General features: G+C 45.2%; 1 protein-coding gene across 11 annotated transcripts in view; it reads left to right on the forward strand.

The window, feature by feature from the left end:
- robo1 (roundabout, axon guidance receptor, homolog 1 (Drosophila)) overlaps positions 1–13932 on the forward strand; it is a 209171-nt gene that overhangs the window by 190244 nt on the left and 4995 nt on the right. For 7 of the 11 annotated variants that reach the window (XM_040179226.2, XM_078098242.1, XM_040179254.2 and 4 more), the window contains 10 exons: positions 264–435; positions 2275–2475; positions 4696–4722; positions 6075–6117; positions 7718–7872; positions 9740–10126; positions 10863–10979; positions 12110–12299; positions 12510–12740; positions 13319–13830. In XM_040179226.2, the coding sequence (XP_040035160.2) occupies positions 264–435; positions 2275–2475; positions 4696–4722; positions 6075–6117; positions 7718–7872; positions 9740–10126; positions 10863–10979; positions 12110–12299; positions 12510–12740; positions 13319–13830 (2035 nt within the window). The remainder of the gene's footprint in view (positions 1–263; positions 436–2274; positions 2476–4695; positions 4723–6074; positions 6118–7717; positions 7873–9739; positions 10127–10862; positions 10980–12109; positions 12300–12509; positions 12741–13318; positions 13831–13932) is intronic. The other 4 variants (XM_078098234.1, XM_078098238.1, XM_078098259.1 and 1 more) reach the window with 2 other exon arrangements.

Consider the following 13932-nt stretch of genomic DNA (forward strand, 5'->3'; position numbering starts at 1 on the left):
TTATGGGGGTGATTACTGATCTCCATTTGTTTTCCATCGGCTAACGGCTACGCGGAGACATGTTATGGCTGCCTCCGCTAACGCCGACCCAGCCTGTAAAGCACAGAGCCGTTCTGCAAAAACGTTTTACTACTTAAGAGAAGTAACACAATACCCACAGCGCGCCGAAATGCTGCAGAACCAGCAACAACCAATTATGAGGACTGGTGGCAGATTTCTACATTGCCTGAATCTCCACTTTCTCTTTGCGTCTGTTATTGCAGATCTGGTGCTTGGGGAATGAGAGCAGGTACCACATCAACCGTACAGTCGACGGCTCGGCGCTGTCCGTGCAGATCCCCAGTCTGGCCCCAGGGATCCGCTACAGCGTGGAGGTAGCAGCCAGCACCGGGGCCGGTCCCGGGGTCAAGAGCGATATCACCTTCTTCCAGCTCGGTGGGTGGAAACGACATTTAGTCAAATGCTTTTTTTTTTGTTTGAGGTTGTTTACAGCATTTCAATGTTTTTGCCCTCTGGCGATTTTTTAACACAGAATGTCACACAAACGTCTGACAAATAATCATGGCAATAATCCAGTTCATTTGCAAAACAGTTCAGTTTTCAGTAATTTCCCTTTCTGCCAAGTAAACAGACGGTTTAGATTATGTAATTTCTTTCTTTGTAGTAATGAACATGTCGAAGCCTGTTTTCCCTTCCTTCATCAAAGGTGAGGCTTAAAAACAACAGTTATAGCTGTTGTTGAGACGTCATCAAACGTTGCTGCGGAACACTGGGATGAGTTTGAACTTTTGCAGTTATTGAGCACCACAGAAATGGTTTGAAGCTTCAGCGGCAGTGTGATTAACGTGGGCACATTAAATTCCTGTGTGGCAGCTGTTGAGCGAGCAGCCCCACCCAGCTCTGCTTTCCAGTCAAGGATGCAACGTTTCCATCCTTCAGCAGCAACAGCAATAACGAATTCCGTGCTCTGGGCTCAGACTTGACATGCTATTATTACGGCCTTAATTGTTATCAATTAGCTTAGTCATTTATTCTAGACAGACCAACATTTTAAGATGCTTTCTATTCCCCGAATCTAGAGAAGGATGCAAAACACAACAGCGGGATGAGGCAGCAAGAGAGAGAGTTCAAAATGGGTGATTGAGTGGGCTCGGATAAGCACGAGGAAGCATCGGCTGTGACTGATACAAATTCCTCCACCTTGAGAAGTTCCTGTGGTGATTGTAGCCGTGTTACAACACTGGAGTGGAACAATGTGCCTCGGGGAACAGCGCTTCACCCAGATGCATTTGTCACACTCTGAGCGGGTACGCGTCACCCTCGCCTGGATACCTTTACGCTCCCCTGTGGGCTGCTTAGTCACATTGGCATGCTAAGTCCACTCGGCCAGGCAGAGCCACAAATTGGGAAGACAGAGGAATGAGAAGGGAGAGGGCAGCAGTGGGAGGACTGACGGAGACGGACAGAGAGATGTGCAGGGTGCAAAGGCAAGAGAGCTGGTTTCATTAAAGGAAGTGCTTTTGCCTCTGGCTCAGAGAGTTGGTGGAGAAAAGTTGCTACGACATTAAAGTCTAGAGCGAGAGGGGTGAAGACAAAGTAACACGAACATGAAGAAATTTCAGAATGGCGGGGGTGGGGGCAACCCATAGAAGTCTTTCATGTATCAGACATGAGGGAGAAGCACAGAGAGAATAGACAGATGAGAAAAACAGACCGAGAGCGAGTTGTACAGACGGTGCTTTATCAGAGTGCATTTCACAGTAGAAACGGCTTCAAGGCATTCACACCTCCCGCATTTCACAGATGTGCCAAAGTTTGCTAATTACAGTATTTTGGGGTAATCTCAGGGGATGTATTTATTTGATTATGAATCCACCGTTGATCGGAGTAAATTATGCCTCTCTGTGTTTTGCCATCCGCCTGCATCGGGCATCAGGCTCTGTACGAATGTCTTGGGTTGCTTTCTTCTGCTCACCTGCCATTGTTGACTGGGATTTGAGATGAAAGCCTTTTGAATAATAGAGAGGAACGACTTCATTTCCACAACTCAGCCTCACTCACACCCGCTGAGATGAAAAATCTTTTTGTGCATCGGAAGAAGGAAGAATGTTCATATTTCTGAAATGACTCCATTTCTGTCTTTTCCTACTTTGTTGAAGTTTTAAATTGCATTCCTTCCCCTCTTATTTGTCACATTACTAAACCTTCTTCTCGCTCGTGCTGCACATTTTGTGTGTTTCTTGTTTTCACATCTCCTCCGTCCCCCATCCTCAGATGCTTCTGGGAAAATGACAGAGACGGTGATCCAGGAGAACCCTCTTTCCCAGCAGATCTCAGACGTGGTCAAGCAGCCCGCCTTCATAGCCGGCATAGGAGCCGCTTGCTGGATCATCCTCATGGTCTTCAGCATCTGGTTGTACAGACACCGAAAGAAGAGGAATGGCCTCTCCAGCAGCTATGCAGGCATACGCAAAGGTCTGTACATTAGTGGACATCTACTTCAATGCTGGCTAAGGGAGAGATTAGTTGTTTTTGTTATTTGTCAAATTTGGTAAGTAAATGTAATGCAATATCCATTAGTGTGAGACTGTGATCATTTCTGGTTCCAAACAATCGCCATCTTCTGCATCCCAAATGCTGCAAACCTACTTCACACACTGCATGTCACACAGTGAGAGGCGTCTGTGTAGAGAGCCTAAGGTGAAGTCTCACTGAAAGTCCAACTGAGTGCTTCAGGATGGGATGTGAGGCCCCCGCTGAGAGTGCTGCACGAAGACGTTTTTTATTTCTTTTTCATACGTCTGTCACGCTGATTCTGCAAGGGCTTGTGAAGAGTCTTTTCAGTAAAGTACATTTTGAGGTCCAACAACTCTGCTTTTAGCAACTCCTCTGTGACTGTGCTAGGAAAGAGAGGATGTCTTACCATAATACCTCTTTGTCAAGAGTGCGCTGACATTTACACATGCTTGAAGTACGCTCACTGTCTGTTCAGAGGGGGATCTTCTGTATACGGAATCGTTGAGCATTAAACAATCAGATTCATGATATGTTTATAAAAATCCCCCCAAAATCGCTTCCCCAAGCTGCATTTCCTCGTAGATTAGCCACAGTGTCACGTAGATGTGGTTTGTACCTGACTTGAGTTAAAGTGACGTGGCTCATGACAAGCCCCACCTCTGCCCACAATGGTTAGAGTACAAAGAGAGCTATTAGCCTTTCTTTCTGAGTCTCATTTATGTGTGGGCTGGATTAATGTGTGGCCTTGGGCTGTGCAGCTGCTGCCCGTGGGCGCTACCTGCGCTGTCTTTATCCCCGGTCTCAGGTTTACTGCTGACAGCCCGGGTTAGAGGAGATCCGCCCTTCAACCCTGAGACGTACACAGACAATGGACTGACGTCTGCGGCTGTTATACAGACAACACAGTCTATGGGTGAATCCACCGCGGCCTTTCTAAAAGTAGGAGTTGCGAGTCATGTGAAAGTGAGAGACACCTCAACTAAGCTGTTCCTTAAGCTCTGTGGTCTTTCTCAATTCTTCCCCTTACATGTTGGGGTTCTAATGGTCACAGCTGTGGCTTTCTACATGTTGGTATGGTGAAGATATTATCTTGAACATCTTAAAGACCCATGTGGATTTTCCTAATTGGACCGTATATCTTCAAAATTCAAAAATTGTTGAATGTTGCTGTTTGGTTCAGTGTTGCAGTCGTGCCGCTTTCTGAGATGTCTTTATCCAAGCTAACAGCTCCAAAGGCAATACCTGTATTTTTTAACCACTGCGACTTATTCAGAACCAATGCTCTGATGCAGAATAGTCCCTTTGAAGACTTTATGAGTGCCAGTATTGATCTGTGGCCGGGGGGCGGGGGGGGGCAGAGAAGACTGTGGGCTGAGGTTCCCCTCTGACTTTCTGTGATTCTATATGTTGATGTTAACTCACATAAACTCACAAAGCTCTTCAGGGGCACAGTAGGCAGACATGCCCCCCCCCCCCCCCCCCCCCCCCCCCTCCTCCCCTTGTGGCTGTGGTCTTTGTAGGAACTGGTTACAGAGAATGTTTTGAAAGGAGTATAATTGCAACCACATGAAGCAACAATATGCACTTGTTGGGGATAAATTGGCTGAACTGAGACATGTGTATGTGTGCATCTGCTGTGGTGTTTGAGCAAACTGTTTGAGAAAATGAAACCGTTTTTTTCATCCCAGTCGTCTCCTTCTGTAGGTCAGAAACAGGCAGCAACATTTCTATACTGAACATTTTCTATGTAGCGTTCTGGATGTCCAGCACGGTGCATTGTGGCATCAACGCATACTTTGGCTAAGTCTGCCAACGGTATCTTACTCTTTTGCACATGGGCCCCTTCCCAGCTAAAATGTGAGTAATTGAGTTGCGTGGGTGATGATACGAGTGTTCGCGATAGCAACGGATATCTCCCCGGTGGGTGACCCCCTGCCCAGATGGTCTCTGACAGTCTGAGCCAGGGATTTGAACCAGCAGCTGGCTCAACACTCACTATCCCCAAGTTGGGGCCAGGAGATATACAGTATACAGGGATCAAAGACTAGGGGCCAGCGAGTAGCTTGTTACTACAGGCCAAGTTACTATGCATTGATGAGGCCTATAAATGAAGTCCTAGGGGCCCAGACAGTACTGATGAACAGCTAATCAATGATTTGTTTGCTTCTGTCATTACAGTGCCATCCTTTACTTTCACACCAACAGGTAAGCACTTTCCTCCTTATTTTACTTTAAATACAAAATGGGTCGTCTACTTTTGTCAACACTTCCACCACGTAATGTGTTGTTGTTGTTGTGATGGAGCAGCTTCACGGAGAGCATTGCACACCACTGAGAGCCTGTTAAGACTAGTGTTAACTTGATCAAAGCACTGCTAGCGACTTCAGACGTGATTTAAGAGAATGACACACCACCAGCACGCCAACATACCAATTAGATAGGCAAGCAGTAGCGGAGCTAAGGAGGTTATCTTTGAATTAAAGTCACACAGGGAGAAACAGATATAAGAAAAGCTCTTTGTGTGTGTCTCTCTCTCTCTCTCTCTCTGCAAATGTGTGGTTACATTCCTCCTTTTTCTTCCACTCGTTGACTTTCATCCACCTGAAGTTATTTGTTCGCTAGAGGTGTGTCAGGGGTGTTGGCAGTGCTCAGTGCTCTGCTGAATGTGAAACAGTGAATAGGTGAGAGGAAGTCAAGGTGAGAGCAGGAGACTTGTATATTACAGTTGGGGTTCGTGGTTACACTGGCTGATCCGGTCTGTTCGGACCTCATATGTAACAGTGGCAGCGTTGTTTCTGATTGCCGGAAGGGTTGCAATCAGGTAGAATAATTGCAGTTGCAAGCTTGTTTTTTCATCCGTGGCAAATCTGTCAGGTGAAACCCACTCTGAGCTTTTGTGTTTAGGTTTCTGCCTGTTAAAGAAGAAAATCCTTGCTGCTGGCAGCCAGTGTGAAAGCGTGACGTCACACTGCGTTCGGCTACGATTTCAATCGAGAATTAGATCGTGATACTTTGGTTCGCATTGGAGAGAGCTAATCTAAGAACTCTATGTGTGGAGGCCAAAGCCACACTTCCTGTTTTCAAAACGAGACAGCTGAAGGGCCGACCTCCTTCTCTTCCACCTCCTCTCCTCTCAGGGAGGAGATTGTAATTAAAGTTGGAGGTTTATCTCTCCTTCACACACGGGCAGCTTAGAGCGCCTTGAAAGAGTCCAACTTTCAGTGTGCAGAGCTTCAAACATGCTGAACTCGAGCCAGACAGCCAAAGAGCTCTGCATTTCTGTTCTTCGTAAGCCTCTTATATCCTCCTCCTCTTCCTCCTGCTGTTGCTGTTGCCGCGTGTGTGACTCAGCCGAAATGATGCCACACACATTCACTCACATGCACATTTGAACTGATACAATATCTCACACTTGTTAAGACATAGCATTCCTATCATTGCTCACAAAACAAATCCATTCAAAACCAAATTAATAACATAGTAGCCAAAAGAAAATATGTGGTGACAATAATATAAGTGTTAAATCATGTTTATTAACTTATTTTCTCTCTTTTTAGTTGCATATCAGAGAGGAGGAGAAGTTGTAAGCAGCGCTGGAAGGTAAGAGTTATATTGTTTTCATGAATGGTTTTTAAAAATATTTTTAGTATCACATTTTGGGAAATGAATGAATACTAGTGATCACATCACTAAAACTCCCAAAACGTACGAGTAGCGTTTGGCAAGTGAACTTTTTTTCAAAGACCACTAGGGGGAGTGCTGAGACCTTCTTACGCAGCAGAGAGCTAAGGAGGGGTAAGGAGGTACATCAAATATGTTATGATAACTGGAACAAAGCCGGACGTAGTCTGCCAGGAGCCCATCTCCATCCTACATGGTGGAGAGCCACATCCAACCACAAGGCTGCGCCGTAGACTCGCCCTAAAACGTGAACGGAGACACGTGCACACACACAGCAGAGAGGGCACACCTTTTCAATGTTGTGGAATGGTGCATTGTGCAAAAACAGCGACTGTGCGCATGGCAAACACTGCACTCATTTGTGACTTGTGACTGCATTTGGCATGTTTACATACAGCAAGAAAATAGTGAAAATTGAGTATGAAGACAAGAAGAGGGAATATGTATTAAATTGTGAATACTGAGAGAATATAATTGACACCGCACTGACTGTAAGTGTACATGAGTTTGCATGTTTATGTGTGGATAAATAGTTAGCTCGGAGCCATCAGCAGTAAATCCATGTCCATTATGTTATCCAGTTCTATGATTGAATCCCACATGCAGCATGGCCGTGTCAGCTCTGCACAAAGACAATGGCCATTCAATATCAACATACAACTGCCGGGGTGATTGAGGAGCTATTGTGAAATTGCATTTGGCTGTGCAAGACAAATGTGTTCATTACCCAAAATGAATCCCAAGAAATGAGTCATTTGAGAGGGAACGAGGAAGCGTAACTCGATGCTAATGCAGTGTTGGAATATGCAAACTGGAAGTAATACTGTGGACATTTTGAATACTGAAACAGTATATGGCCCTGGTGGCGTAGACTGAAATGTATTTGTGTGCTAGATTGATCCGTTTTATGAGCAATAGAATGCGATTTATTCTCAGTACTGTTAACACTCAGTGGTTGGCCTGTGGTCATGTTGTACGGTAGAATCCAGTGGAACAAGTGATCTTCAAATTACTGTAGCAAGACATGCAAACAATACAGTCGGATGAGTTTCCTTCTGTATAGCTAAGAAAATGTTTTTTTTAAATGATAGAGATGTTGTGAGACATCAGAGAATCTATTCAGGGAGCATTTGTGGTTCACTGGCTGTTCGGGACACACATTTGCAACATTGGGAGTCAATGTTATCTGGCTGTCTAATCCGGGCGGTCGGCTAAATGCTCGTGGGGGCTTCTTGTGTCATTGGCTGTATGCAAGTCAAGCACACACAATCTATTTAGTTGGCCTTCTTCCTAATGTGCTCCCAGGCCTTTGTGATTGTGTGTTGTGTGCTGTGTGCGTTTGGTCAAAAGGCAAAAAAGTACTAAAGCAACCTATCCTCCACTGCTGCATAAAAAGGTTCCACATGATCTTCTATTTTTAAGTCTCGTGCTACTGTGAATATTTCAGTTTATTCACACAAATATTATTTGGGTGTTGCCTTAGGCTCTTACTCATGTTGGGTCCCTTTCTTTTTTACAGGCCCGGTTTGCTGAACATTGGGGAATCTGCCACCCAGCCCTGGCTGGCGGACACGTGGCCCAACTCCTGCTCCAACCACAATGACTGCGGCATCAACTGCTGCACTGCCGGCAATGGCAACAGTGACAGCAACCTGGCAACGTACAGCCGTCCAGGTGTGTAGTGCCGACCCGTCCATGCATACGAGACAACCAAAATAAACACTCCCTCAAAACGCAAGCATGCAGTCCTTGACAAAATAACTGTAGAGATAAGGAGTGTAGGAGCTGGGGGAATCAACGGTGCGAAATGAAGCTACATCTGATATGTGGGTTACCTCCCTGGGGAGTTGTTCCGTGTAGCTCTCCTTTCTGTAGGTTTCCACAAGAAAAAGACCTGCAGAAATGTTAGGATTAAGAGAGGCTGTGTGCTTGTGTGCTTGATTTATCTGAGGTTAAAGTAGAGCGGTTTTAGGCAGGAAATAAAAGGAGCACACTGCGAGGGGGCTTATGGCTCCACACTGTTGCTAATCGAATTGCTTTGCTGATTTCCATACTGTTGTTATAGCCAGTAATGTAATTTCCCCTAAGTGCTCAGTTATTTAAGAAATGTGCAGGGGGCGAAGAGGTCAAGGCTGGACTGCAGATGGTGGCCAGAAGCAGAGAGGGGGGGGTGAATGATAGAGGGAGAAATGCGTACCTGGATAAAACGGGCGAGAAAGGAATGATGACAAATATACCTACGTGTACAATATCATTCACCGAAATGTATGTGTGAGTGGAAGAGGAGAGCGAGAACGTAGGAGAGGTGGAGAGAAAGGGCGAAGCAACCTATGGAACTCAACCAGGTGGCCTTTTAATTATTCAGCACTAGTTGGCAACAAAAGGGAGCAGATTTGGCCTTGAAATCATCTACACTATTACTATACAATATACACTATTGTATGTGCACACACACACACATATATAGTGACCTATCACAGCAAAAGGAGCAGAGTAAAACCCGCAGCCAAAAACACGTCAGTTTGGATGACACAGGACTTGGTTATTCATTTTCAGCTGTGACCCAAGTCTTAAATAACCCTCTTCTTGGAAACTTGGACTGTAATAAAATGCTTTATGATCTAAATTATGCCCTTTGGGACTGTGCCTTTAAGGGCAGCCCAGAATTCCTGTCCAACTGTTCTGCTTTTATGCATTCAGCCATTCAACAGTTTCGGCCTACTTCAAACCGTTGGTGATTAATAATGCATTTATTTTTAACTTTATAGTCATCGAGTTTAGTTTTTTCTCTGTGCTAATCAGCCGTCTGAGGTTGAAGTGTTCCACCTCACCTTAAGATGGTGTAAGATGTTTCACTGGAAACGACAGGCCAAAGGCAGCCGTCACTCTTTGCACCTTGCTCGACGCATGCTTTGTGTGTGTGTGTGTGTGCGCCAAACTAAACCCTGTGAGCATTAAGAGGATCACTGACTAGGTGACAGTGCAACGTAATAGGAGTTAATGTCCATTTGTCCCATCGGGGCGCCTTCACACATCCACCTTTTGAAGTTGAGGCGCGTGGCACGAGCGGCGCGCGCTCCTGCGGCCGTCATTGGTATTTACCGCGAGGCTGGCTCTCAGATCTGCTGGAGGATTTGAATATTTTATGAGCCAGAGAAAATTGGATCTGTCAGTGGAGCTGTGCTTTCACCGCGCGCCTCATTCCAGGTCTTTGATATGGACATGTCTTTCTGTCCCCGTCAATGAGCAACAATGCTCTCGCCGTCAGATGGAAAATAACAGAGATGACGGCCGCATTGAGTCACGGATGAGAGGAGACCTAGCGAGAAAGATGTTAAACCTAAAGTATACCATCATTTAGCTAATATACAACATTAAACAGAGTTTAAATCTCTCTCTTGTGTCCCTTTCTTCAAAAAAATGCTTTGATATCTACAGTAAATCAGAAGATTTATCAAAACCTTTTGCCAAACTGGCACAGTGCTTCTAAGTTAATCAGCTTTAGAGGAGATTGACTAAATAACCTCCTCATGTTCTCCAGCCGACTGCATCGCCAATTATAACAACCAGATGGAAAACAAGCAGACCAACCTTATGGTCCCAGAGTCAGGAGTCTATGGAGACGTTGACCTGTCCAACAAGATCAATGAGATGAAGACCTTCAACAGCCCCAACCTGAAAGATGGCCGCTTTGTGGGTCCAGGGGGCCAGCCGACACCGTACGCCACCACCCAGCTAATCCAGTCCTCCATCATGGGCAACAATGTTAACTCGGACAGAGGAACTGGAGGAAGTGGAGGAGGACTCATGGGCGGAGGGGAGATGAATGAAAAACACGGCTGGAAGCCCATTTCAGTTCAGCAGCAGAAGCAGGAAATGGCCTCCCAGCTACAGTACAGCATCATGGAGCAAAACAAGCTGAACAAGGGTGAGTGTGTGGAATACTCAGCAGCCATGGTTAAAGAGGTCGTCTCCAAGCCGTGATCTTCCTCCTCACCCCCCCCCCCCCCCCCCCTCTTTCTTCTGCTCTTGCTTCCCGGCTCTTCCAGCCTCAATGTGGAAGCCTCTAGAAGAGATACATGCTCATTATTTCCTCAGTTCCTCATCTCTCGCTCCTTTTCAGTCGACCTAAGCGTCATCATTCTTTCTTTCTGCATCGCTGTACGGCGTTCATGTAACCCCTCATCATCTGCCATGCAATCATGTTCAATCTTTGCCGCTAAATGTGCGCCCAACCTGAATGCCGTCGTCGTGTGGTGCCCGGGTTGTCTTTTTGTGATGAAGGCAGGTGTGGGTGTTTTCCTTGAGTGCTGGAATTCTAAAGGAAAGACAAAGACAACTCTTGGAAATGTAACCACTGATTAAAGCTATCATCACCTAGTTGTACCCGCAGAAGGGAACCACATCTGGTGTGATAGCTTTGAGATTTTTGGCCAGATGCTGCATGTGTTCACTTACTCACTTGAAAATGATAACGCATGAACGGCATGCATGTGCTCATGTGTTTCATTGTATAGAGAATTCAACTTTTCAATTAGACCGTTTCGATCTACCATGAAATATTATCCTTTTATTTTCCTTGTTCATCAAAAGGTGATTTTTAAGTTGTCAGGACGTCCTCATGGAGCCATACTAACTTTACGCTCCCTTCCTCCCACGTTCAGACCGCTACAGAGGAGGTGACGGCCCCGTGGCAGCAACCATCCCCTACAACCAGACCCATGACAGCCACACCGGGGGCTCCTACAACAGCTCCGACCGAGGCAGCAGTAGTACCTCTGGTAAGAAAGATGGCATAAAGGAAAAAGTAGAGCCACTTTTTGACAGAACCTGACTTTTTAGGATATTTTCCAAGACTATACCATCACGTTACCATGATTTATTTTAAATAGCATACTATTTTTTATGTTATAAGACATTGGTGGCTATTTTACCTTTTTTTCTATACTTTCTATACTATACTTCTATACTAAATAGTTTAACAAAATACTTTGTGCTTAAGTTGTTTTGTGAAAATAAGTCTCTTAATAACATTTTATTTGGAAATTTGTTGTTACTTTTGGATTTAACTGCCCAATTGTCTACGCTTATTGTTATTCTGAACTCACATAATCACACACAACCTCCGGCTCCAATTGAAAAATCCAGTATTGCTCAAACGCAATAAATCACTTTGAGATGCTAATAATACATTCTTTAAAATGGTAATTTGATTAATTTCCATGTCAGCTTACATTGAAGAGATATTGAAAGGGGGATGCCTTCAGAAAGTGGAAAATTGCAGAACAAAAAGAGAGGAGGAAACTGATAACAATGACTCCAAACAAAGACATGAGCACCATGCCAGGATTTTGCTTGTTGTGCCTTTTGTTTTCTCAGTGCAACATCATTCAAGGGATGTTTATTGCAAATTTAATAAAAGGATTTATTTATTTATTTTTCTCCGTTTTTTTCTTTTGATTAGCAACACTGCCACCTTAATGCCACGTATCCATTCTGATATTGCGTTTGAAATTCAAGCCATTAAGGAGAAGCCTTTAGTGCCCGCTGCACATCACAGCTCATTGGTTCACAATTCTTATAGTTTGCTATTAATTGGGTGCCTTTCTGCTACCTTTTTGCTGGAGGGAAATGGCTGTCTTTCATTGTGTTTCCCATAATTTAATAGCTGAGAGTGTGTGAACACTGGCATAAAAGTGGACGGTTGCATTAGCCTTTGCTCTCTTGCATGTAAACTGATCTTTTCTTTGCTAGCCAGTCTTGTTAACGCATTTTATCTGATGTCAATTCCTTGCTCATTACCTTGCAATTTCCTGAACATAAATAATTGACGTGCTTTTCAGTGACACAGTGACTATAAGTATGTGTCTCCAGGTTACTTGTGACTGACAGTCCTTTTTTTTTTGAGCAGGGAGTCAGGGTCAGAAGAAGGGAGTGCGCACCCCCAAACCACCCAAACAGAGCACAATGAATTGGGCTGACCTTTTGCCCCCTCCCCCTGCAAACCCACCCCCAAGTCGGAGCACCGAGGAGTACACCCTGTCAATGGAAGAAAGGTGGGACTTGTCTGCGCAGACACAAAGACAGAGACAAGCTGACAGGCATGCACACTCTATTTAAATCTTTTCTGTTATTTCTCGCCTCTATTGCAAGCATTTGCCCCAAGGGCTTCCTATCTATTAGTGCTGGCGTTGTGTCAAACCCTGATAGAAGGCTGCCATGAATATTCAGTTTATGTTTCCCCGGCTTCAGTATAGGAAAAAACATTCTTCGATATGACGCTAACGAGGCTTGTTTTCCTCGCTTGGCAGCTGTGAAGCAGGCATGCAGTGCCCCATGCCCCCCTCTGACATGTACCTGCAGCCGGATGAGCTGGAGGAGGAAGAGGAGATGGAGAGGGGGCCTACTCCTCCCATCCGAGGGGCGGCCTCTTCCCCTGCAGCTGTGTCTTACAGTCACCAGTCCACAGCCACTCTCACCCCCTCACCCCAGGAGGAGATGCAGCCAATGCTCCAGGACGCACTTGACAGCCACGAACGCAGGTACAAACAAGTAGGGAAAGGAGAGTAGCCAGCGTGTGCAAAGGTTTCTAGAAAAAAAAAAAATATATATATATATATATATATCAATCCTTTAAAGCTTCAAAGAGAATTGCAATTTCTTGCAAAAGTGTTTGAAACTGTTTTCAATATTTTAGTCCGTTACTCCGAGAATATATTTAATTTATTTCATTCTCATTTTAGCTCATTACAGAACGTTATATGCATCTGCTACATTGATTGACATTTCAAGTTTATTTCAAGTTGTTTGAAATAGTACATCACAGCGGCATCACAGTCTATTAATATTTGTAGTGTGTAATGTTTTGTAATTGTAATTGTTTCTGCTCAAAGAAATGGAAGAGATTATAATTCAGGAATAAACTGTCAAACGGAAACTCTTTTGCCCCAAACTCTAAAAGTGTCTAATTTGCTCAGGTGCGTTTCCAAAAATCCTGAGAATTATTTTAAATGACACGTGATTTACCGTTTGTTCCCTTCATAATTGGCCAGTATATTTGACTTGTTTATACAGAACTGATTACTCATCATGGTTGCGGTGTATTTCTCACCTGTTGTAGGCGGCACACTGTGAGCCCCCCAGCCCCTCCCAAGCCCCTCTCTCCTTCACACCCATATGGGTACGTCACCAGCCCATTGGACACTGATGGAATGGAGGAGGAAGAGGAGGAGGAGGACGACGATGATATATTGGAGGAAGAGGGTGACGAGACAGATGTTGAGGTGGCCAAGATGCACTACCACCACACCCACCCCCACACACACCCCCACCATCCCCAGATGCACCCTCGAAGGTTGCTGCTACGAGGCCTTGAACAGACGCCTGCGTCCAGCATGGGCGACCTGGAGAGCTCGGTGACCGGCTCCATGATCAACGGGTGGGGTTCCGCTTCCGAAGAGGATAATGTCTCTTCGGGGAGGTCCAGCGCCGTCAGCTCTTCAGACGGATCGTTCTTCACCGATGCTGACTTTGCTCAGGCGGTCGCTGCAGCTGCGTATTCAGGCGAGTATTCAGGCCACCGGACGGCCAAATACCCCAACACGCTGGGCCACGAAGTTGGAGGAGCTTCTGGTAGGTTCCATGTAACTGCTACATCCACAAGGAACATTATCGCAAAATCAAAATGTAAGGAATGGTAAAGAAAACTAAACTATGCCTCTGTTGCTATTCTCA

The sequence above is a fragment of the Gasterosteus aculeatus genome, chromosome 1 (genome assembly GCF_964276395.1).
Source record: "Gasterosteus aculeatus chromosome 1, fGasAcu3.hap1.1, whole genome shotgun sequence".
NCBI classification, from domain to species: Eukaryota; Metazoa; Chordata; class Actinopteri; order Perciformes; family Gasterosteidae; genus Gasterosteus; species Gasterosteus aculeatus.